Consider the following 25,635-nt stretch of genomic DNA (forward strand, 5'->3'; position numbering starts at 1 on the left):
GTGTGGCTTAAGGACATCCAGTCTAGCACTAGAGGTCTTATCTCTTTTTTCCTCTTGTTTTCTCTCTCTTTGATTTCCATGTCTAATAGCCCTTTCACTTATTTTGTCGGTAGATTTGATCTTTATTTTTTTAATTATTAAATGATTTAATTATAATTAATTATAAAAATAGATTTTTTTAATTTTATCATTTTTAAAATTTTTTCATCTGTTAAATTTGGTTCTCATTCTTGTAATTGTTATTTGTTTTATTTGAGATAATTTTTAAAATAGATTTATTTTAATATTTTATTCTCCTTAGTTTTTTTTCCTATTAGATTCAATCCTCATTATTTTTGTTGCTATTAATTTTACTTTGAAAATTTTTTAATTTAAATTTTTTTTTATTTCATCATTCTATATTAAATTGGTTGGGAAATGAACTTTTCGATTGAATCAGGATCTAGGATTTCACAGGTTGCAAGTTTGGAAGATTAACTCGTGTTATTGAGATTTGCTCGAATTTGCTTGTTTTTCTTTTCGTTTTATAAGCTCATGTTTTTTTTTCATCATTGAGCATTTATTTAATTGGATATTGGGCTTCGTTATTTATTTTATTTGCTTATATAGAATTTCTCATTAATTTTGTAAATAACTTAGGTTATCTTGGGTTTTTTTATTTGTTATTTGTTTTGGTTAAATCTAGCTTGTTTTAAAGAAATTTTATTTTTGAATTAAAGTAATTGATTAAATATAAATATGAGATGTTTACTTTATGATATTGTTTTTTGGTTTGCTTTCCGGGTTGTTGCTCTAACAAGACGTTCAACCTTTTTCAGTGCTATTATGAAACCTTTTGTAATGTTGTTAGAACTGTCTAGGTGAGCTCTTTCTAGTGGCAAGGTGGTGTCCATGACAAAGCAATGTTAAGTCTCTGGAGGACTTTTTTATCTTTTTCTTCCGATTATGATATTGACAACTTATTTTTTATAGTTAATTATTTTTATTTTTTTGTTAGATTTATTAATTATTATTATCTATTTTTTTATCATATTATTAAATTAACCGAGCTTTTTGGATCCAATCTAGTCAGTAATTCGAGTCTCAATTTTTTTTTAATTTCTTAAGAAAACTAACTTCATTTGAGCATTTTTTTTATATTAAAAAAAGAATTGTTCAAGTTTACAACACAGCACTAAACACTAACCACCAATCTATCTAGCATGGTTACTATTCTTCAAAAAATTGTTTCGTATCCTTTAGTAGATTCCTTTCCATGCAATGTATGGCTTGAGCTTGAATACCTATTTCATGAACTTTTATTTCTTTCTTAATGGGTAAATTGCACAAATTGATTGTGGATCAATTAAAAAATTCATGAAATTCAAGTTGTGGTGTCCATTATTAATATTATGGAGGAGAAAAATCTTCTTGTGAATTTTAAAGCGCTAAAATTAACCATTTGCTAGCTTTACCATTTATCTACCAAAATATTACTGTTTTTAATCTATTTTTAGCTTGAAAAAACATTATTTTTTATATTTTTTTCAAATTAAACATAATTTAAACTATATAGACGAACATAATTTTAAGTCTCACACTTTATTCGCTCCATTTAATGGCAAATTCATTGAGAAAAAAAACGAAGAGGCAAAACTAACATTGTTTCTTGAAAATTACAGAGTCAATTTACTAGAAATAGCGTGGTTTTGTCCTTTTTTGGTCGTCTTAAAATACTTTTTTATTCTCAAAACTCATCTAGTCAAAAGATTTATGGTCTTACTTTTCTATTTTGTTCCTGGTTAAAAATTATATCGTTGTACCTTTTATTTTATTTCTTTTAATTTAAAAAGATAATGCCGTAAAGTCAAAAAAAAAAAAAAAAACTCGCAAAGCAATTATCGGCTATACTTTCGCTCCGTTTAGAAACATGATTGAAATCGTTTCTTCAAATTTCATTTTTTTTGTTAATTTTTTTTTATGTTTTTGTATCATTTTGATGTGCTGATCTTAAAAATAAGTTTTTTAAAATAAAAAATATATATTATTTAATACATTTCTAAACGAAAAACACTTTAAACTATAACCGCTACTACAATCTCAAACAGAATCTTAATATGTGTGCTTAATGAAAGGTGATACAATATTTTTTCCGGGAGGACGAAATAACTAGAAATACAAAGCACTATACAGTGATTAAATAATGGTTTTAACATGATATTTCTATATAGTCTAAAATCATTCATGATGAATGTGAAATTGATTAATTATTCTTTGTATCTAATTTTGTACATTGATTTTCTGCAAATTCAATGAATTATCATGAATTAATTCTACTGAACTGATTTTGTTTCATTGAAGCTTTTCAAGTACATTGTTTCTGCAATTCAATAAACTTTTAGGAATTAACTCTAATTAGTCTTAAATTAATTGTGTTCTATTAAATCTTCTCATATTTATTGTTTGTCCAATTCAATGAATTGTAAAGAATTAATTCTACGGCCCTAGCCTTTTGTATTAATTCTACTTCATTTTTAGAAACGAAGTAGAAAAAAAAAACACATTCTTCCTCTCTATCTACCTTGTTTGCCCTTATGCTCTCTGTAGATCGAGAAAATGAGCAAGTTTTCTAGTTCATAGGTCTTAATTGAATGCATAATTCTTTCATGATATTGATTTTGAAATCCTAAGAGGTGAGTTTTGCTAAGATCGTCTATACCTATTGATGGGAAATTTAGCCTTAAAAACAGAGGATACAATTATTGACAATACACTACTAAAAATTCGTTTAATACCAATGGACTTACCGATAGAATATTCCTATCGGTAATTTACGGTCGCAATTATCGAGGTAATTTTTTTCGTCCGTCATTCCGTCGGTATATACCGGCGGACTACTTCGGTTGGTATTTACCGACTGAATGACAGACAAAATATTTAGAATTAGAAAAAAAGAGCGGTTCGCTAACGTGAAAGTTTTGCGGGTGATTTTACCGACGGAATCACCGAGGGATTCAAACCGGAATCTTCGTACAGTGGCATGTCCTGTTTACCGTCAGAAAGGCCGACGGAATAGTTCCGTCGGTAAAACTGTGAATTCTTGCAGTGATAATTTTCTTTTCTTGTCTTAATCTTGATACGAAATTCTACAATTCTACTTGTAAGTATTCAATACTTTATCTTTTGTTTAATGCTTTATGTTCATGATTTATTATCTTGTAAATATATTTAAATGGTTTTACTAAACAATCTTCCCAATAATCTTAAAGCTAAATCAACTTGTTTGCTTAATTATTTAGTTAAAAACATTTTGGGGTTATTTGATTTATAAATTTTATACTACATTTTGGGGTTAAAACATTAATTTTTTGTTTAATTTTTATTTGATTTATAAACATTTCGTAGTCTTATGATCCAAGTCAAGGGTATAAAATTTTAAATTGGATCCATATCGGTCATTTTCTCCCCACCAATTTTATGTTTCAACTTCATCATTCAACATTGGATTTATTAAAAATTAAGCACCGTTATTTATTTTGTTTTGCTTTATATGATGATAATCTGACCTTGCAGTCCGACTCACACATTTGTCATTTTAGCTGAGATTGACTCGAGGTTTTTATATCATTTTATTTTTTATATCAAATTTATTTTCATTATTTTATTTTTTTTAATCCTTTTTTTAAAATTGATTTTGTTTTTTTTTTAATTTTTAGCCTTCTGCATTGAAGCATTAAATCGTTAAAGATTGAGTTTCTTTATTTTTTCCATCTTGGTGAGCCCCGTCTCATGACCCGAGTCATGGGTATGATATGTTAGCCTCTGTTGATTTTAATCTTCTTTTTTAATCTTTTTTTTACATATAATTTTTTTTAATTTTATCCCTCAACTTCGAGTTTATTAAATATTGAGTTTCTTTGATTTTTTTTATATATGATTTCTATTAGGATATCTTAATCTCACATTCTAGATTACAAGTTTGTTATGTTAATTTGAGTTGGATAGAATTTTTTTATTTATTTTTATCTTTATCTTTTAATATTAAGATATATAACTAGAGGTTTTTTTTAAAAAAAATTGATTTAAAACACACTTGCAGTGCTTTGTCATTGTTTTTGAAGTTATGAAAAAAATTGATGAACCACCAATTTAGTATCTAAGTGGTACACGTTTGTTTGCATGCCGTGCAAATATGATTGTGTTAGATTCTTCTTCTTCTCCCTCTCCTCTCTCTCTCTCTCTCTCTCTCTCTCTCTCTCTCTCTCTCTCCTTTTAAGAAAAAATGGATGAGATACGGAATGTTGGATGTTGTAGAATATTATTAAAGTTTTGTTTTTTTTTTTTTTGAAGATTGACATCATAATTAATGTGCATATCGTCCCCCAACTTTACAATAAAATTTTAATCGCTGGATTGTTTTAGAAGTTGTCGTACGTAGATTATTAAGTTACAACTCTTTTGGTGAATGAAGATTTTCTTTCTTTATATTCCATGCAGGCGCACGTAGGGAACATCGATCAGCGGTGTCTGTAGATCAGGAGAGAAGTACTGGGGACGAAGGAAATCAAAAGTCAAGGTGATGGAAGGCTATCCGGCGCCGAAGGAAATGGCGGTTCAGCTGGTCCTTTGCATGTAAAGGCCTTTCCGTATCTGGTACATTATTCTTCGTCTTTCTCCTCCTCAAATCTCAATCCCCTCATCTCTTCGACCTAGTATCATTATTTCAAAAAGTACCTCCGCCGAGACAGATTTTACTAGTCCCTACCTCAGATTCACATGCATCTGGGCTCCACCTCTTCCCCACCTTCGAACCAATTCAACTCGAGTTGATGGTGGTTGTAATCCTCCACAGTCCACTGCATTATTAGTCGTGGGCCACACCGGACTTGGACTATTGAGTGTCGATAGAAGTAGCTGTGGCTAAGATCATTTCGTCTCATCTCCGAAGAAGACTTCAAGTCTTCAGTCCATCTAGAGTATCTTTATAGCGAGAAGAAAGGATGGTTATGATTACTTTTAAAAATATTTTTTATTTATAAATATATTAAGATAATATTTTTTTTATTTTTGTAAAATTATTTTTGATATAATAGAATATAGCAGTGTAGAAAGGGTATTCCAACGCAGGCCCGGTCAACCCTAACATTGCAATCACTACTTCAAATTGTTTTCAAACTGTTTGGCGTGGACTCCCGAGAGCAATGCTGCTTTTTTGAGCTGTTCGATTACTACATCAAACATTAATTTGAAGTTGCCATGTTGAATTTGCTTAAATTGTTCCTACGCCGGATGCCAGCTTTTGTTGAACAGAGTGGCAAAATAGCCCACTGTATTATTTACCCGCGTTACATTATACATCAAATCAAATTTTTCTTTAATGTAAAAAATATTTAAATATTACTCATGTGTTTTTTTTCTAGTAAAAAAACAAAAATTAAATTGTTTCAGGATTGACCTTATATAACCCGGTTAACTTTATGAATTCAAAAACAACTTATATAACCCTTAAAAACATAATTTAAGTAAAAAGATTTCAAGATAACATTTTTTTTTAATATTAAGATAATATATTGGATTGTGTTAAATAATCAATTTAACCAAAAAACTTAAGCTGTTAAGTGAAGTTTCAAGATATGATTTATATTATTTTTTAACATACCTTCTCAAATAAAAATCTTCTTTTAGACTTGAAACTTGTATAAACACATATTATTTAATGCTTGATTTTTATCAAATAAATAAAATAATAAAATTCAATCTCCTACTACTTAATTATTAAAACTTTAAAGTTTAAGATGCTGAATCTTGTTGAAACTAGTGAGACGTCGTTATTATTTATTTATTGCCTTGATTGCAACGAAGATGATGCATGCAAGAAAACCCTTTGTGCTATGAATGAGAGAAATTGACGGTATGTAGGACCATAGGTAAGTAAATAGTAAATACACCTTTCTTATCTGTTGGCTGAGTGTAAAGTGTAAGCAAGCGGAAATATGAACATAGGACACAGTTGATATGTCTGTTTGTTCTCTTCTTTTGCTGAGAAAAGAAAATTCAGAGCTCGTGAGAATCGATTGAAGTGAGTAGAAACAAAAGACTTGACATTCTATGATGTTACTTGAAGAGATTATTCCTTTGTCATTTGGTTTGTGTGAAAGAGGGCTTCAAGACGTCCATCTTCTAACCTGCATCAACTTAATTCCTTCATTCAAACGATGATAGCTAGCTAGGTGCAGGTGGACCATTGCGATCTATGGCATGGCTATCATCATGCCTGGGGAGAGGTTGCGTGGATGTGGGATAAGGAGATCTTCAAGAAAAAAGAAAAGAACACGTGAATTTGCTGAAGTGAATCCCTTTTGAAAATAGAAAATTTGCTGTGTGTTTTTTTTGTTCAAATTATTTGCATGATTTTTTTTTTTTGATAATCCGGAATGTTCGGGCCAGCTTATGCGCATCACGACTAATCCCTGGATTCACTAAACACCCTGCAAATCCAATAGACAGATAAGACACCACAAGAATGACAAACATACATGCTAAGACTTGAACCCAGAATACAGAGATAGAAAAACTCTGTCAAGATCGCTGGCCAGAAGCGCCTCGGTGCTATTGGCATGATCTTTGATATGGTGATAGGGTACGTAAATTATATGTGTTTAACCGCCATTATTTGAGTGGATTTGACCCTTTTTTTCCCCCTCAGTTAGAGATCAAATTAACCATGAACTGCACAATGTCAATATTCCTTTTCGATCACTTATTCTCACTTCCATTTTCATAGTGAAATCTCTCGGTGAATTCCAATGTTTACTAGTATATTTGACATATTCACGTGAGCACTCTTTTTCGGTAGATATATTTATTTTGGCCAACAAAAAATTGAAGTATAAATTACTAATTAAATCAGAGAAAAATAATTGAAAGACAAATAATTATTAGAGAGAAAGAATAAAAAATTATTTATTTATTTTTTAAAATCAATAAGAGAGAGAGAGAGAGAAAGAAAAAACTAAAAAGTAATATCGATAAGAAGGTTAAATTATAATTATAAATTAAATTAAAACACATAAGTACTGTTTTACAATAGCAAATTACTGCAGTAGCACTGTTCACACACCCATCTCACTGTTCATAGCAAGTTTTTCCATTTTTGGTCCCTGATTTTTTTTACTCTTCTGTCAATGATCATTTTTTTTTTCTATTCTCGCAATTTCCGTTGGCATGGCTTTTTAAGTGGAAATTTATTTTGTTCCCCATACTATCGCATATGTAATATGTCAGTATTCTGATATTAAATTAAATATTGATATTATAAAATAAAATTTTAATTTATAATTAAAAAAATAAGGGTTAAAATTAAAAAAAAAAACAAAATTATTATATATATATATTTTTTTTTATATTTTAAAATAAAATCTTCTTTAAATTAATAATTACAATAATAAATAAAAAAATCATTTAATCATGCCAGAGCTTTTAAAATAAGATTGTAATTTTTATGGTAATAATTATAAATGATTATAATATCAAAAATAAAAATAAAAATTATACATGAATATTCAATGAAAATAAAATATATTTTTATCATTGATTTTTTATATAATTTTTACAAATTAATTATTCTCTTATTTTCTTCATATAGACACGTCAAAATTATCAAGACATATTTTTTTATTGTTCCCTTGAAACTTACTTTTAAAATCATGATAAGCTTTAATTATCTATTAAAAAAAAATTCAATGTCTTTCGAACATGTAAACTAAATTCATTTCTCATACAACGAGCATCAAAACTGAATTCTCTAGTGTTAGGATCTTCAAGCATGAGAGAGTTGCATAATTGATAATAATAATAAAAAAAAAAAACAGAGATAAATATCTTCTTGCCTTTTGACTCCCATTATAGCAATTGCATGTAGCTTTAGCCTAATCTCATGGCTCTAGTTAACCGTGTGCTTCACAATTCTTTGTAATGGTTTCTTATCGAGGATTATTCAGCGTTATACGAGCATGTGTTTCTTCTCAAGCCTCCAGGTAAATAGAAATACGCTGACATATGAACTATGAAAAATATAACTTAATTGGTTAGGTTCTAGATTTATTTTATAAAAATTACTAGTTCGAGTTTCACAAATCTCATGATAACTAGAAGTTTACATGGTCGTTAACTTCAGGACCTGTGTTATTAATCGAGATACGCACAAGCTGACCCAGACACTCATGTTAATAAAAAAAAAATTGAGTGAGTGAATACGTTCAGCTTTTCTACTCCATTTCTCTCTTCAAACACATGCAGACATTGAATTTTGACAACAAAAAAATATTCAAACTTCATGGAATCTTGGTGTCGTGACTCGGATTATTACTCTCATGTTTGAGATCGCATGTCTACTAGTTAGCTTGGTTGGTTTTTTTAAATTTTATTATTTAATATTGGATTAATTGATAATTATATTTCATAATTTATTTCAGTTTTTTAATGAGGCTATCTCTCTCTTATTACTTATGTTACTAGTTTGACATATTAACTCGAGTTGATTCAGGTTATTTTTTGTGTTATTTTTTTAATTGATTTTTTTAAAATTTCATTTTTTAACACTATACTGATTAGGAATTAGAATTCATTATTTATTTCAATTTGCTTTCTATTGGAGGTTAACCCAGGTTAATTCGGGTTATTTTTTTTATCTTTTTTTATTGCTTTTCTTTTAATTTCATCATTGAAAATTGGATTTGTTGGAAACTAGGCTTCATAGCTTGTTTTGATTTATTTTTTGTGGAGTTATCATAATCTTATGACCTGTTATACGAATTGGTCTATTAACCTAGGTTAACCCAAATCTATTTAATATAGTATTATCTCGGTATTTATAAAAAAAATTATCATTTTAAATATTTATTTTAAATTGAACCCATTAAATTGACCGGTCATACTAAAATAATCCACACATAGTATATAAAAAAATTTATTAGAAAAAATATTATCAAAGTTTAGACATTAGTTTTTTATGGGTTTTTTTTTTTTACTCGAAGTGTAGTACGATCCAGTTATTTAGTTAGAAAAAAAAGAAGGAAGGAAAGAAAACCAAGGACCTATCACGTGGAACTGGTGCAGGCTCATAGCCTGCCACCAGCCAGAAAGGCCCAAAATGCTGGCGTAAAGGCAAGAGCATACTGGGCTAGGAAGTGCATGACCACAGCAATAGCATATGATTTCAGCAGAACCAGTTTTACGAAGAAGGCCTTAAACTCCATGCCGTGAATGAATTCTTCGACAGAACAGAAAGTTGCCCGCAAGGCCTCCAAAACAAATACGATTCCAGTGCCATCTTCGGAAAATCAATGCTCGTAGGAAAACAAAACTGAGAAAAACTAAAAGCAGTCCTCGAGATTCTGCACCTGGCGACCATGAACCATGGCTGTAACTTGATTGCTACCTATCTGATAATTCAGCCCGACTTCTTCAAAATCTGTTCAGATAATAAAATGTTCCTTGTACGAGTGGAAAATGTCTCCCAAAACCAATTTTCTTTTCGTTGTTTCGAATCAGCCATGGCCAATATACAGTACCTTTGATTTGAACAGGCTTATACATGACTACTTGCCAACAGTACTCTGCTTGGAAGATTGCATTAAAAGTAGAAATGACACTACATGTGAATGGTGGGGTCTAATTGCACTCAGCTCGACCCTTTCACTGGATTACGGCAAAACAGAGACCTTTTCTATCGTACTACTAGAATTCACGTGCACGCTGTCCAGCGTGATGGATCCTCTCAAACTAGCAAGTTTGTCATCAAGGGTAGCTTTGCTATTTAAATTATTTTTTATTTGAAAAAAATATTAAATTAATTCTTTTTAGATAATTTTTAATGTGTTAATATAAAAAAATCTTTAAAATTATTATTTTAATACGTTTTTAATTGAAAAGCACACTCCACCACATTACTAAACAAACACACTTAGCTATTGTGGTAGCTATTGCGGTTGTGGTTTGAAAAAAATTATTTTATAAAAAGTACTTTTGATTGAGGTTGTTTTGGTATTTATATATGTTTGGTTAAAACTGTGGTTAAAATTGAGGTTGAACAAAAAATAGTTTAAATATGTTTGGTTAAGAATGCTTTTCAAATTGAGGTTATAAATTAATTTTTAAAAAATATATATTAATATTGATGGTTTTTAATTCAAATATTGTAGATTTAACTACTGTTATTACATCATGAAATGAATAATACTTAATATAAAATATTTTTTATTGTTCCATTAAACTATCTACAATTCCATCACGTATGAAATACATCCGACAAGGGCTACAGTTTCATTGGTTTCGTAAGCGTGCACCAACATCAGGTAAAATATTATCAGGAATAAAATTGGGATTGCGATCAAATTCTACAAATATTACGTTATCAAGCGATCTCCTTCTAATTTATGCAGTGTCATTGAATAATAAGAAACACTAGTTTTTCAAATAAAACATAATTAAAAATAAAAAAATTAATTTATTTTTATTTTATTTTACTGGGTCGGACCCAATTCAATGCATTTAGCTTTGGACTGGACCCGGTCCGGCCGGAACTGTTGAGACAATCTTCACTTTTCACGTGAACAGTGGAGACATTCTCTACTGTTCAAGTGAACAGTGGAGTCACTCTCCACGCAGAAGAGAAGGAGAAGCAAATAAAATTTTCTTTTCATAAACTGAGGTTCGACCTCAGTTTTTGAGTGGGACCCATGTGAAAAAAAGTGTAGTTTGTATTAACCAAACACTTTAATTCAATGTTTGCTTCCTGTCGCTGCCGCAATGCCAAACGGGCACTTAGTGTTTATGCTCCTACATCTTCAATTCTTCACTAGACCTTTCAAAGATGCGTCACATAGATACATAAGAGGCAAAAAGGTTATTCAAACTTCTAACATCATTCATTGTGTCCATGGCATTTAGACATTTTAAAAAACATATATCGATACTAGAGATAACAGACATGACCCAAACCCTAAGAATATAAGTTTTGGATTGACCACATGAGCCCACCTCCTCTAGGTATGGACTCAGGCTTAAACCCTGTAGGGCTCGCCATCTCGAGCCTAGCTTCTTGTGATAGGGATTGGGCTTTAAAGACCTAATATCTTAAGATTGGGTTCGGGATAATGGTGCCTGAACTCATCTATTCTTAACAAGTGGTTAGGCTTAATATCTCAAACCTGAACCCAACCATTGGACCAACTCATGCTTGTCAACCCTCTATTTTATAGGTATTAAACATTTAATATTAATATGATCTTTTTACAATTACTGGATTACAAAATGGTGTTAAGACATTCTTATGTTAGGACTTAGCCCACAAGAAACCTTTTTTCACACTCAATAACATCACCATCAATCATTATAGTTTATTCTCATATTTGCTAGTAACTCTATGTAAATTAGCATAATCCATTGGTATATAAACATTCATGAAACATCAGGTAAAGTTTTAAGCTTATTTACTCATATACAAAGACACACAAAAGACATTATATTCCTCTACATCTCTTGCATTCATCACCGTCATTCATTACTCATGCAATAGATAACACATATCATTGAAGGGTACACTCCTTTTATATATGTGCTAACTTAAACATTATAAGGTTTTTTACACTACATAAAAGACGTGTTTTGAAGGAGTTCGTGGACCACCAAACAAACATTTCACCTTCAACCTTCAAGGGTCACCAACCAAATATGAAAATACCTAGAATCTCTCGAAACTTGCTCCAAATTTTTTTTCAGGATCCCATCAAAATATCTATATACATGGACGAACAGACACATGAACCAAACTATCTTCTCACAATATGAATGAGAGTTTTAATTTTTGTATGGTTTTTGAAAAAAACAATTAAGTATTTTATTTTTAATAACTACTTTGGCTCACATTAGGGATACTCTAGTTTTTTTATTAACTAAAACTTGGGTTTGCACCTATCTAATCAAACATGTATGGATTAGATCTACCCCAATCAAGTTCTAATGGCCTTATAGCGAGAGAGGTTCTAATTCATGTATCTTTTCAAAAAAAAATAAAAATTTATGAATAATTTAATCCTATAAGCAACATGCAGTATGCTTTATACAATTGAAGTTATTATCAATAATTTAATTTAATAATAATTGTTTGCATGAACTATTATCTACATCCTTGTATAATATTAATGTAATAACACATTTACTACTATTTTTTTATTGAATTGGAATGATTGTTGGTGCAATGATAATATATTTATTTTCCTACAACATATATAATGCCACATGCAATTGTTTAGACAATATAAAATATATAAGTTACAAAACCATTACTTGTTACAGGTGTGGTAAAAAAGGTCATACGTCCTGTTTTTGTAAAATTAATACCAAACTTTTACAAAAGGTCATATATATATATATATATTATTGTTAATGTTGCCGGGATGTTTAAAAGGTGTTTGTGTGTTTGGTTTTGATAAAAAATAATAGTTTTGGAATATGTTAAAGGTAACAATAGGAATTTGATGGCTTTTTTCTATGTTGTTAATGCGTGTTCTTGATTCTTGAGTTTAGTTTGGATCTTAAAGTGTTTAAAGAGTTTGTTTGGATTGGGTTTTAATGTTTTTATTGGCTGATAATAGGGTTGTAGTTTTGAAAGTTGAAATTTTATACATGTTCTTGATTATTCGAGTTTATTTATTAGTGTTTTTTATTCAAACTTGTTTATTTATGAAAATATGGTTTGTTGGGACTAAAAGAGTTTAATTTGGAGGCCTAAAATGTATTTTCTAGGTGTAATAGTGTATACTGGGTTTTCTAGGCAACTTAGATTCATGTTCCTCATGTTCATTTAAGGAACATTGTCTTGAGTACTAGTTTTAGGTTTTATTTTGACTTGATTTTAGTTTTTACAATTTTATATATCATCATTAGTAAATAATTTAGGGTTTGTATGCATCAATAACATGTTTTTATGGGTTTTAATTTTAGGGTTTAGATTTTGAACCAAAACAGGTATATTCAATATCGGGTCAGTACCTTACAGTATAAGTTTACAACCCTAATATTAAGTGAAATTATTGGAAATAACATGCGAATGAGTCACAAATAATTTTAAAATAGTTCCTGAATTTTTTTTAGAATTTTTTGTAAATTATTTAAGGTTTGTTTGGAAAAAGTACAAAAAAATCAGCAAAAAAAACTGTAAAAAAATCATTAAAATGCGTTTGTCAAACACGTCCTAAGGATTAAAACAAAGGCATATCTTCTTTGTAAAAGTTTGACACAACCAAACACAACCTTAAAACCTTGAAGGGGTTCAGCCCAGTCATAAATTTATTCAAATATTTTAAATTGAAGCCCAATCCATGCAAAACAGGTAAATCAAGATACCCAAGGCTTAACTATCAGCCCATCAAGTAAAAATAATCAATCCATGCCCACGAACAAAAAAACGTAACCGTAGCTAATGACAAAAGATCTGTACCCAGTTTCTAAACAATACTTAAAAACCCCTATACTATTTAACCCAACATTCATTTAAACCCAGCAGCATGCATTCTCAAAAGTCAAAACACATGGAAATGGCACCATTTATGAGTTTCGAACTAAAAGATGTTAACTAAAAAAAAATATGCAAGAGTATCATAACAAGAAAAGGAGGGGGTTATACCTGGGCTGGAGTATTTACTGCTGGTGCTAACAATACTTGATCTTCCTTGCAACAAGATCCTTTTACTGGCAACGTGGGAGGACAATATTTGCTGCTTTCAGCTTGGAATGAGAAGCAAAACTTCTGATGCTGCTGTGGTTCATGATTTGAGGAGCTTATGGTACTGTTGCTGGAAACTACTGGTACGGCTGGAAGGAACCTACGGTGCTGCTGCTGGAAAAGTGGCTGTCCTTTCTAATAGAGGAGGTGCTGTCGATGTTGTGGTTCTTGTTCTTTGGCCGAAGATGTAGCTGTTTATGCTGTGAATGGAAAAGGAAGAAACTGGAAATGTTTGTTGCTGTTATCAAACAAACAATATTGTACTGCTACTGTTCTGGGCTAGAGAAAACCTACCGCTGCAGATACTATGAACGGGGGAGGAGAAGGTGTGAACGTTGCTTAGTTGTAGTGGTTGTCGTGAACAAAAAGAATACATAGACGCTATTGGTGTTGCCGTCATGACTCCTCAGCCAAAACCAGTTCTGCCATGGCTGTTACGGATCATAGAGGAGCTGAGGATAGTGGAATCAACGAATGATGCAGAGAGGAATGCTACCACTCACGATGGTTGGCCTTGGTCATGCTGTTGGTTGGTCTTTGAAGCTGTCGGTTGATTCTGGAGGATGGCTGGTGGCGATGAGGGTTAATTATTTTGCTTCTTTCCTTTGTATGGCTGACGGTTAAATTTGTGGTGGTTTCAGTCTTGAGACTGGATATAATTGGTTTCGGGTGTGAGAAGAGGGTCTGTGAGGTGTCGTGGGAAAAAATGGTGGTGAATAGCTTGGGGTCTACTGGTAAAGTGTTGGGTGCTGGTGTAGTGTAAGGTGTTGGCTTTTCTTTCAGCTGGAACAGGGGAGGCAATGGTGCTTTGTGTGGTTCTTTACGGCTGGAACCAGGGGTTGGTTTCAGGCCGAGATATAGATAAGCAGAAGACTGTTATAGTCATGGATGGGAGAAGGTGGTTATGACAGTGCTCATCCTCCTTCCAGGCTGCTTGCGTTAGGGTTTTCTGTGATTTTTATGGGAGAAATGGGGAGGTTCTAGCTAAGGTTTACGTGCTGATGGGATATCGATCCTTGATGTCAAGGAATAATTCTAGCCATTCATTAAAACTAAAGATAAAAATTTATTCTGCTCTACAACTAAGAAGAGAGGAAAAAAACATGTTTTTTATTATTATTTAAATATTGAAGAAATTTGTTGGTAGGAGATGCAGTACCTTTAATATCTATTATTTGGCTAGTTCATCCAGTTATTTGAACCGCTCAATTAGTTTAGCATAAAATTTATAATTTTTCAGGAATTTTTTTTTCTATATATATTTTAGGTGTCAAAATATTTTTTTTATCCAACTTATAAAATAGAAAACAAGCTACAATTATAATTTTCAAAATTTAGTATTCACATGTAAGCTTTATTTCTGTTTATGAATTGATTTAACTGATTATTCTAAAAAGATTGATTGATTTTTAAGGTTATTTGATTGAATATCATAATTATAAATATTGATATTTATTACAATCTTGTGATTTAATTGTGATTATAAAACTGATAAAAATAAAATATTTCACTAAATTTTTTTATTATTGTGTTAATATATTGTTTATTTGGATTTTGTATGCTAATTGGTCAATATATCCATATAAGAGTATGTTTGGAATTCTAGTAGTAGTGTTTAAAATACTTTTCACTTATAAATATATTAAAATAATATTTTTTATTTTTTAAAAATTATTTTTAATATTAGTAATCAAAACCATCTAAAAATATAAAAAAAATTATTTTTAAAAAAATTATTTTTAAAAATAAAATTTATACCGCATTTTTAAAAGAAAAAAAAAACTGTTTTGATCCAGTCCAGCCCGCCAAAAACAAAATCATCAAAGACCAGTCAAACCTACCCGAACATTCCGTTCAACATCGATATCTGCCCTCAAATCCCTTTCCAGTCATTACCGAACAAAGTCCAGGGCAATTTAGTAGCACCAACCTCTAACTTTTAAAAAACTTCTCAAGCAAGACCGTCCGATTATTCCTAACAATTACCGATCAACGGTTAAAAATACACTTTGACTGCCGTACAAGAATTGATTGATCCCTCAGGGCGATTAGATTTGACAAAGGAAATATATAAAAAAAACAGACACATGGTAGCTTCATAAGGATTATTTCTAGAGAGAGAGAGAGAGAGATTCTGAAAGAAACAGAAAGATTTTATTGTTGTTGTTGTTGTTCATTGTTTTTCTCTTTTGGGTTCCCTTCTTTTCCTCTCACCATTTTCTCCATCTCTCTCTTTGTTGGTGGAGAGAAGGTTGAGTTTGTGTCTCTTTTTTTTAATATTTTTTTATTTTCTTAAAAGGAAATTTAGGGTTTGGTTTGTTTGTTGGTGAAAAGAGAAAGGAAACCATGAATGTGATGCGTAGATTAAAGAGCATTGCTTCAGGTCGAACTTCTATATCATCCGATCCTGTAAGTTTGAATCTTTTCTGTTTTTATTTTGAAAATTCTTGCTTGCTTGGTTCTAAGAAAATGAGGTAAATAAATGAAAAAACAGGAGCTTTAATGTCTATGCTCATACCTTTTGGATTTTGAGTAAATTAGGTCAAGAAGGCTCTTGCTTGCTTTATGGTTTCCTATGGATGATAGCTAAATTTGAAACAAGCGGGTTATGTGTTTCTCTTTTTCTTCCATTTCTTTTCCTGCATGTTTCTCGATTTTTTTTTTGTCGAGCTTGACCACTTTTCATTGAGCTTGGACCGATTCCTGATTGGGCTTATGCTCTATTTTTTTTTTTTAAAAAAATGCTCAAAATTCAGTGGTTTTTCTGATTCCTTTATGGGAAGCACTGGGTCCAATCTGTTCTTATTTTGTTTTTTGCTATGGAAGGAGATGATATTTAGTAGTTGGAATTAGGCTTTCTTACTTTCAATGTGGTTTTAACTCGTGGGGCCCTATATTATAGCAATTCCCATTCTTGTTGTATGTTCATTTAATCCTGTAAAGAGGTTTGATTGGTTGGCTGATCAATGTCGGTTAACATAATGTTTGTAGCTCAGATGTAACATCAGATTCAATTATTACCTTATGATGATTCTATTACTGTGAGCGTTATTTTGATTGTGTGCCAACTATGATTATAATTTCTAGCAAATGTTATAGAATCTATTTAATGCTATTTGTTTATTTGGATACCCAATGGTGAAAGTGAAGTTTATCGGTTTTTTTTTTTCTTTAGCGTGTTGCTGTTGTGGTAGGTGGTACGTCATGCTGCAATTCTTGGTTCTTTTCTGAGAATGGTTAATATGTATCTTTATCAGCTTTTCCTTTTTTAAATAAAGGTGAAGCCGAGATGGAGCACTAGAAGAAAGTTATTCACATAAGATGCGGTGTCCTTTTATGATGATAACAATGAAATCTTATGATAGATTTGCACTTAATGATTAAATGCCTAAATAGAATCCTGGTTGATATCGAGAATCATTCTACTTTCAATTGCTCACTCGAAGAAGCATTAATTAGAGTGCAACATCTAGTTAAATCCTTGAATTATGAGTTTTTGGATGTGTCATTTCTGTTTACTTTGGTTCTACCTTGACTGAATTTCAAGTAGTAATGCTGGATGTGTTTTAGTAATCAAGTTGCCATATTGGCCTGTCTATAGTCTAATTATTTCGGTTCCACCTAGGGGTAAGTTTGAGTGTTCATATTGGATACATGTTTAAATAACCAAGTTGCCATATTGGCCCAAAGCTTATGAAATTATTAGCGTCCGAGTTATTTATTTTCTTTATTTCTTGGATCATCTGTTGATTTTTGAGAGTTGGTGCATCTTGTCTTGTCCTAAAATTATATTTTGTAATAAAATCTAATTGTCATAAATGAATATGAAATGGCTGTGCAATAACACTAGCAACTAAATGTGAGATATAATGTGCAACTAAATGTGAGATATATTTGTGAAAGTGTAAGATGAAAAAGAAAATGTAGTATGCTATTCATCTGATTTCTCGTGGAAAACATGATATTTTTCATATAGGGTGGGGATGCTGGAACAAAGAGGGCTAAGATTGATCAAGAAATAGAACGAAAGGTTGATGAAGAATCTTATTTAGTTGAAAGAAGTGTCACAGATCAGGAGCAGCATATGGCTTCTACATCACAGGAAAATGCTGCGAGCACATCCAACATTACTTCGGTGACAAGAACAGAAAAATCAGGCTATGATCAGCTTCCCAAAGAGATGCATCAAATGAAGATCAGAGATGAAAAAACCACTAGTCATGATGAAAAGGTAAATTTTTATATATAACTAACCCCACTCCACCTTAAACACCCAACACAATTGGGGAGATCTCAGTAATATTTTTATAAAATGAACTGTGACATAGTTTCTTGGGATGTTCTATTAGTCATTGAGTTTCTGATCATGTAGGAAGTGGAAGCTGCCATTGTGAGTGGCAATGGGACAGAAACTGGTCAGATTATTGCAACCACAGTAGGTGGTCAGGATGGACAGCCAAAGCAGGTTATTTGACGACCCTGGTTGAATGTTCTTGCAATTTATGGGTTGTTGTTTCATCACATTTTTCTTCATGTACTTAGGGAGCATTCTGAATGTTTTTATTTTGGAACTTCATTGCCATGGCTGTTTTATAAAAGTAGATTTTTTCCATGTCCTGAAGAATAATGCATTATAGATTTCCACTTGCATATGTGGAGATGTAATGAGGCACCATACCATCCCTCCAAACTCTCGGGTCCAGCAATACCATGCTAAGGAAGCCTTTGAGAAAGAATGTTATCGACCCTCAACTTCTCTTTATGTCATACTTTAACTATTTTAGATTCTTAGGGCTACATGTTAATTTTATACATCATATGGGTTAGTTTTTGACCATGCTGCTAAACATATGTTCCTTTTCCCAGACAATCTCATATGTGGCAGAACGCATGGTTGGCACGGGTTCATTTGGTGTTGTCTACCAGGTCTGTGGAATTAGCCAGCATCTTGCGTGCAACCACAATAGTTTGTTGTTTAGCATGTATTGTGTTAATAATATTATGTTCTGTTATTGTACTTTTTATTTTGGTCGGCAGGCTAAGTGCCTGGAAACTGGTGAAGCAGTTGCAATAAAGAAGGTATTGCAGGATAAGAGATACAAGAACAGAGAACTTCAAGTCATGCGCCTTCTTGACCATCCTAATGTCGTTCAGCTGAAACATTGTTTCTATTCAACTACTGAAAAAGATGAACTATATCTTAACCTTGTTCTGGAGTATATATCTGAGACTGTCCATCGAGTTTCAAGGCACTTTAACAGGATGAATCACCAACACATGCCCATTATATATGTTCAACTATATACTTACCAGGTAAACTTTGTAAATATGTTTATTTTTAACATGCCTTTTCTTGGTTTATTTTGGATACACTGAGATTCCTATGGTGTGCTCTGGATATTTTTCTAAAAAATTATGGTATACTGTTTCACGAGTCAAGTTATTCTACTTAATGGCTTTGTAGATTTGCCGTGCACTAAATTACTTGCACCATGTGCTTGGGGTGTGCCATCGTGACATTAAGCCACATAATTTACTGGTAAGTTTTCTCTCTGCCATTTTCCCCTTTGTTTTGGCATCAACATGAAAAAATGATATAAGTCTTTCAATCCTTGGTTATTCATAACCACCAAAATAAAAAAAATTCACCCGTCTAGTTTAGTTTCCTTCACATGAATTTTGTGCTGAAGATTACAGATCCTAATGAATTGCTTGTTCACCAGTAACAAATTGGAGAATACGCTGCCACAGTCCAGGACATGCTTTTTTTTTTGGCTTTCCTGCAATGAGACTAGAAAATATTTCCTTTTAAAGGGGAGTTGAAAGCAATTGGTCATCACCTCATCTTCATGCCTCTGAGTGATTTGTGCAATAAATATCATGGAAGTTTTTGCAAAAATTATAGCAGCTATGTGATGTTTTGTTGTTTATATATGTGGTAAAGGATTACTTTTTGAGGTTTTGTTGCATTCTGCAGGTCAATCCCCATACTCATCAGCTAAAAATCTGTGATTTTGGTAGTGCAAAGATGCTGGTATGTTAATTATGCTACTTTCTGTAGTGAATGTTAAATTATGCCAGTGACGTGTTGAAAACTCCCATTATCTTTTTTATCTTCAGGTGCCAGGGGAACCCAACATATCATATATCTGCTCACGGTATTATAGGGCACCAGAACTTATATTTGGTGCTTCAGAGTACACAAGTGCCATTGATATCTGGTCTGTTGGTTGTGTCTTGGCCGAACTTCTTCTTGGACAGGTGGGTCTATATGGCTTTTTTTACCTGGTAACTGTTGAGCTTGACAGCAAGTTATAGAATATTCTAAAGAATAATTTTGAATGCCTCTCTGCGCACGTTAAAAATTCCCACGCCCCTCCAATACTACCTGGTGTGCATGTAGTTAGGGCTCTAAGTTCCTGATCACTCATTAATCACCATATATATATATTCTCTTTCATGCTACTTAGCTGATGGCTTCTGAATTCTTTTCTACAATTTCACGTTTCTTTCTGGCTATGGAAATGCAGAGGGTTTACTAATCATGTAATGTTTACCATTATTCACTTTTCGCTTATTGATCACTTGAGTTTGATGCTGTGATTGTCAGGTTATTTGCATGTTGGTTCAATGAATTATTCTTTGAATGCCAGTATACACGATGACTTCTGATGTTTACTCAATGTTGCATTTTGCAGCCTCTTTTTCCTGGGGAAAGCAGTGTCGATCAGCTTGTGGAAATTATTAAGGTATGCTATACTACCTTCAAGCCCTTTGTTTTTATGTTATACTTCTCTACATGTTGGGTCCATTTCTGAAGTGTTCTTTCCCTTTCAATGGTCATAAATTAGGTCCTGGGGACACCAACCCGAGAAGAAATTAAGTGCATGAATCCCAATTACACAGAATTCAAGTTCCCTCAGATCAAGGCTCACCCATGGCACAAGGTCTGTTCACAATTTTATCTAAAGGATCTTTTCATTGTGATATTTTGTGTGTAGTTATTGGTGGATAACAGATTGATTCTCAAATTTCAGATATTTCACAAACGAATGCCACCTGAAGCAGTGGATCTCGTATCAAGGCTGCTTCAGTATTCACCAAACATGCGGTGCACTGCTGTAAGTGCTGATACTGCTTTAGATAAATTTAATCAGTTAACATTTCTTTCTATCTACTGCTTGTTTAGTTTGAATTGCTATTTTTCCTTGTAGAATTGCTAATTTACGCCCTACAACTTTTTTTTGTTAAAACTTCTCTTTACTGGCTGTCAGTTGGAGGCATGTGCACACCCCTTTTTTGATGATTTGAGACATGCAAATGCATGCTTGCCTAATGGGCGTGCGCTACCTCCTCTATTCAATTTTACTGCCCAAGGTAAACTATTATAGTATTTTGGTCGCCAGTTTTTTCACTAAAGATTCTCTTTGCCTTTCTCATGCCTATTCCTAATGCCTTTGCAGAGTTGGCTGGGGCATCAACTGAACTGCGTCAACGTCTCATTCCTGATCATGTATGAAAAGAAAATTGACGATGGGTACATGGTCAGATTTGTAGCCAAATCAGTGCACCTGAATTTTGAATGCCTAGTCACGCATGCAAGCATACTGCCTGCTCAAATAATTCAGACCAAATCAATTTTCAATCTTCACCTCGTTAGTTAGGACAAAGGGAGACCTTAGACAAGGTAGTGGGTGATGGTGGGTAGGCTATGCCAAGATTTTGGATGGCGCTTGAAGCATAATTATTTGACGGGGGCAGGATCTCTTGGTCACAGGGTTCCGACATTTAATATATTTAGACCCTGATTCTTGATTCTTTCATGTAAAGCCGAAAACTACTTTCAAAACTCTTTTTGTGTTATTTACTGACGAAAAATACTTTTCAGTTAAAAGAAAAATTTAATTTTGTTTTTAAAAAAGTATTTTTTTTATTATTTTAAACTGAATACTCTTCAGAATTAAAACTTCATAATTATCTTATTATTTGTTGTTGATGTTAAATTTCATTTAATTGATATATATTTTGTTTTGAGTTTTTTTAAAAATTTTCATTATTTAGAACTTGATTTATTTTAAATTTTATATAAATTTTGTTTTTTATTTTTTTATTGGTATTTATTTCTCTTATTATTTTTTTAATTAAATTTTTTTATATATTATATTTGATTTATATTCTGTTATTTATTTTATTCAAAATAATTTATAAATTTATATTTGTTTTTTAATTTTTATCCTAAATTTTATTTTTTTAATGTAAGATTTGGTTTTTATTTTTTAAATAAACAAGAATGTGGTGTGCTGTATGCCTCAATGCATGAAAGACAAGGTATTGTCATTACCCTTCCATGTTCCAGTTTCCGGTGTATAGTTTGCCAGTATTTGAGGAGAATTAACTGAATGGATGAGTTAGGATGTCGCGGTGTGTACTTTTCTTGCTTACCTCCTGTGTTACAAAGAAATTCAAGTTTATGAGAATTTCATGGCTGTTTACCATGTCTGTCTTCAGCTGATTGTTCCCAGGGTTTATTTATCAAGCATTGGTTTGTTTCTGCGCTGGGCTCCAATGTTGGTTTGTCCTTCGTGGTAGTTGCACGATCTGTATCTGAGAAGCCTGGAGAGATGGTGGGTTAAAGGGCACCTTGTGGTCGCTGTTTGTTGAAACTTACTGAACTTCCACTTTGGTTCGAGCTGTGAAATCCTGTGTTATTACTTGAGTTATCTGCAGTACACATTTCTGTTTAGTTAGTACCCAAAAGTGGATTGATGCTACGCATCAGCCTTGGAGGGGTTGTAGCTGCTGGAGGGTAAATCTTGTAAATAGCTCAACCACTCTATTAACCCCTTAAAAATTATATATATATACAAGTGGAGTAAATAATAGATAATCAAGCCTTCTACCAATAATCTCCACAAGAGCATCTTCCTTCTGTGAAATGATGGAAACAATTTGAATCCCTCAAAATTATATGACGAGCATATACTTTGGACGTGTATTTCATAGCTGTATGGCAGTCGCCGCAAACACGGAGATTCTTGAAAATACGAATTGGTGCTCCTTGTGGCACGGTGAGAAGCCCAAAGGCAACAGCTAGCTTCTCGCTGTGATAAGCTAGACCAAGCTCCTTGACTTCATCATCTGTGTCATGAAGGGCAAAACTCATGTCTGGCACATAACCAGCCTCCTTGATCAACATAATAATTTCATCTATCTTTGAATAAATCTCATTTCTCAATGGATGGTTTCTATCTTCAGACATAAAGGTGCTCACTTTGCTGTTTGTCTCAATCCAACTGTACCCAGGTTCCTTACATATTCCCCTGGACCTCATCAGTCGTCTGATTCTCGCAGCATCTTCCCATTTACCAGCTGCGGAATACATATTAGATAACATAACATAAGGCATGGAGTTCATGGGTTCCAATTCAAAAAGGTTCTTAGCTGCCATCTCTCCCAATTCAAGCTCCTTATGTACCCTGCATGCAGCAAGCAGGGCCTTCCATACTACTGCATCTGGCGCTACAACCATTTGATTCAGTAATCCTTTGGCCTCAGCAAGTTTTCCTGAGCGCCCCAAAAGGTCAATCATGCAAGCATAGTGTTCAGGACCTGGTTTGATCCCATATACTTTATCCATTGCTTCAAAGTAGGCACGGCCACTTCCCAAAAGACCATTATGGCTGCAAGCAAAAAGTAAACCTATGAACGTGATGTAGTCTGGCTTTGTTCCAGTGGCAATCATTTGATCATAAAATTGTAGAGAATGCTTTCCTCTGCCATTTTGTGCATATCCGACTATTAGAGCTGTCCAGCTGATGACATCCCGAGTTGGCATATTGTCAAAGGCACGATTTGCATCGACTATACTGCCACACTTAGCATACATTGTCACAAGAGAATTATCAACTGATAAGGATGACTCAAGACCAGATTTAACAAGGGTCGCATGAATCTGTTGTCCAAAGTCCATAACTGTCAGTTCTGCACAGGCACTCAAAACGCTGGCAACAGCAATTTGATCAGGATATACACCTGAAATTCTCATTTTACAAAATAGCTTGATAGCTTCCTCATAAGAGCCATTATGCGAGTATCCTGTAACAAGGGAGGTCCAAGAGACAACATCCTTATCTACCATCTTGCTGAACACCATGATTGCACAATCTAACTTTCCCTGTTTGGCATACATGTCAATAAGAGCATTATTGACAAGCTTATATGCTTCAAAGCCAGTTTTGATTATCAAACAATGGACAGAAATTGCATTCTGCATAACCTTCATGGATGCAAAAGAGTTCAAAACAGATGGCAACGTATATTCATCAATCTTCATATCTCTAGAACGCATTTTTTGGAAGAAAGATAGAGCGTCCTCTTCAAACCCCTCCCTCACACACCCCAAAATCAAGGAGTTCCAAGAAACCTCATCATCAAACTCCATATTCCCCAACACCCTCTTTGCACTATTCAAGTCCCTGCACTTTGCATACATATCAACCAGTGCACTCTGAACGAAAATGTTAGCACCAAAACCAGTCCTGACTATGCAACCATGTACTTGAGACCCAAAATCACATGCCATAACCGCTCCGCAAGCTCTCAAAATACTTGGAAAAGTAAATTGATTAGACTCAACCCCTTCATTTCTCATGTTTCGAAAACACTCAATCGCTTTATACCCATACCCATAATGAGAATATCCAGCAAGCATAGCACTCCAGACTGCATTGTATTTGCAATCAGCCACCATTTCAAAAAGACACTCAGCTTCAAAAACACATTTGCACTTCCCATACATGTCAACTAAACTAGTAACAACAAACACATTCCAATCAAACCAAGTCTTTATCGCATAACCATGAATTTGTTCCCCCTTTTGAAGCAAACCATTTGTCGAACACAACCCAAGAACACTCCCTAACGTGTATTGACTTGGCCTTTGTCCTTCAAGCTGCATTTCCAAAAACAATTCAAAAGCTTCATTTTCAAAACCATATCTACAATACCCCGATAAAAGACTCGTCCAGGTGATCGAACTCTTCATTGGGGTCTCATAAAACAATTTTTTCGCTTCAGTCAATCTCCCTGAATTGGCATAACCAGCAACCATTGTGTTCCATGAAAACTCATCTCTGTCAAGCATTTTATCAAACAAATTCCGCGCATCATCAATTCGACCCCGTTTTGACAAATCTTTGAGAACCCTGTTCGATTCTAGTCTTGAATAACTAAATCCATTTGACTTTGCAGCACTGTGTAGATAATCACGAGAGATATTTAAAAATCTTGATTTGTGCATAACCGCCAAAATTAAGAGTCCTTTTAATATGGGTGATTTTAACTCACAAACCTTGGTAGCTACCGTACAGGATTGGAAGAGGAAAACGGTAGAAAACAAGGAAGGCAGGAAAAAAAATGGTTGAGAAGTAAAAGAGCCTAACCCTCCCTAGAAAATCACTGTAGATGTACACTCAAAAAGACTGTATCTTGAAACAGTGTAGTGAACTTTTTGCCTGAAATCTTCAAAAATTTAACATTGGTTTTGAAGGGATTAAAGTATTTTCACTTATTTTTTTATTTTTAAATTTTTCATTAATAAATAAATATTTTTTCATATTAATTACACGGTTCAAATACTAAAATATTTTTTGAAGTCAAAAAAATTAAACCTAACATGAAAGAATATTTTTATATTTTTAAAATGATTTTTCATTATTATAATTTAAGTAGAGGAACAATTTGATATTTGATCAAATATAAAAAATAATAAACAATTAAAATACATAATGAAAAGACCAAAATGCTTGTAAAATTAAAAAAAAACTAAACTTGAAATCAAGGGGATTTTTGGTCTTTTCACAACAATTTTT

The 25,635-nt window shown here is 32.7% G+C and overlaps 2 protein-coding genes and 1 long non-coding RNA gene across 7 annotated transcripts; 1 reads left to right on the forward strand and 2 right to left on the reverse strand.

The window, feature by feature from the left end:
* Nucleotides 1-10,542: 10,542 nt before the first annotated feature.
* On the reverse strand, nucleotides 10,543-14,765 carry LOC112326646 (uncharacterized). Of its 2 annotated transcripts, XR_002980521.2 has the most exons (3): nucleotides 14,060-14,765; nucleotides 13,667-13,965; nucleotides 10,543-10,843 (listed from the first exon to the last, which is right to left on the reverse strand). It is a non-coding gene; the product is annotated as an uncharacterized LOC112326646 (long non-coding RNA). The 2 variants fall into 2 exon arrangements; XR_002980520.2 differs by lacking the exon at nucleotides 10,543-10,843 and having other exon boundaries at nucleotides 13,394-13,965.
* A 1,063-nt stretch (nucleotides 14,766-15,828) lies between these two features.
* Nucleotides 15,829-22,260, forward strand: LOC7494048 (shaggy-related protein kinase theta). Of its 4 annotated transcripts, XM_002301298.4 has the most exons (13): nucleotides 15,840-16,174; nucleotides 17,742-17,996; nucleotides 18,138-18,230; nucleotides 18,632-18,691; nucleotides 18,803-19,078; nucleotides 19,230-19,304; nucleotides 19,743-19,799; nucleotides 19,886-20,026; nucleotides 20,464-20,514; nucleotides 20,617-20,712; nucleotides 20,803-20,886; nucleotides 21,040-21,142; nucleotides 21,229-22,260. In XM_002301298.4, exons 1-13 carry the CDS (start codon nucleotides 16,112-16,114, stop codon nucleotides 21,282-21,284), a joined length of 1,410 nt encoding a protein of 469 aa, XP_002301334.2. In that variant the 5' UTR covers nucleotides 15,840-16,111; the 3' UTR covers nucleotides 21,285-22,260. The 4 variants fall into 4 exon arrangements, with proteins under 4 accessions (XP_024451570.1, XP_024451569.1, XP_024451568.1 ...); XM_024595800.2 differs by lacking the exon at nucleotides 21,040-21,142 and having other exon boundaries at nucleotides 15,835-16,174; XM_024595802.2 differs by lacking the exons at nucleotides 19,886-20,026; nucleotides 21,040-21,142 and having other exon boundaries at nucleotides 15,829-16,174.
* A 312-nt stretch (nucleotides 22,261-22,572) lies between these two features.
* LOC7494049 (pentatricopeptide repeat-containing protein At2g03880, mitochondrial) lies at nucleotides 22,573-25,273 on the reverse strand. Its single transcript, XM_002302527.4, has one exon. It carries the CDS (start codon nucleotides 25,062-25,064, stop codon nucleotides 22,662-22,664), a length of 2,403 nt encoding a protein of 800 aa, XP_002302563.2. The 5' UTR covers nucleotides 25,065-25,273; the 3' UTR covers nucleotides 22,573-22,661.
* Nucleotides 25,274-25,635: the final 362 nt, after the last annotated feature.

Source organism: Populus trichocarpa, chromosome 2 (genome assembly GCF_000002775.5).
Source record: "Populus trichocarpa isolate Nisqually-1 chromosome 2, P.trichocarpa_v4.1, whole genome shotgun sequence".
Taxonomy (NCBI): domain Eukaryota; kingdom Viridiplantae; phylum Streptophyta; class Magnoliopsida; order Malpighiales; family Salicaceae; genus Populus; species Populus trichocarpa.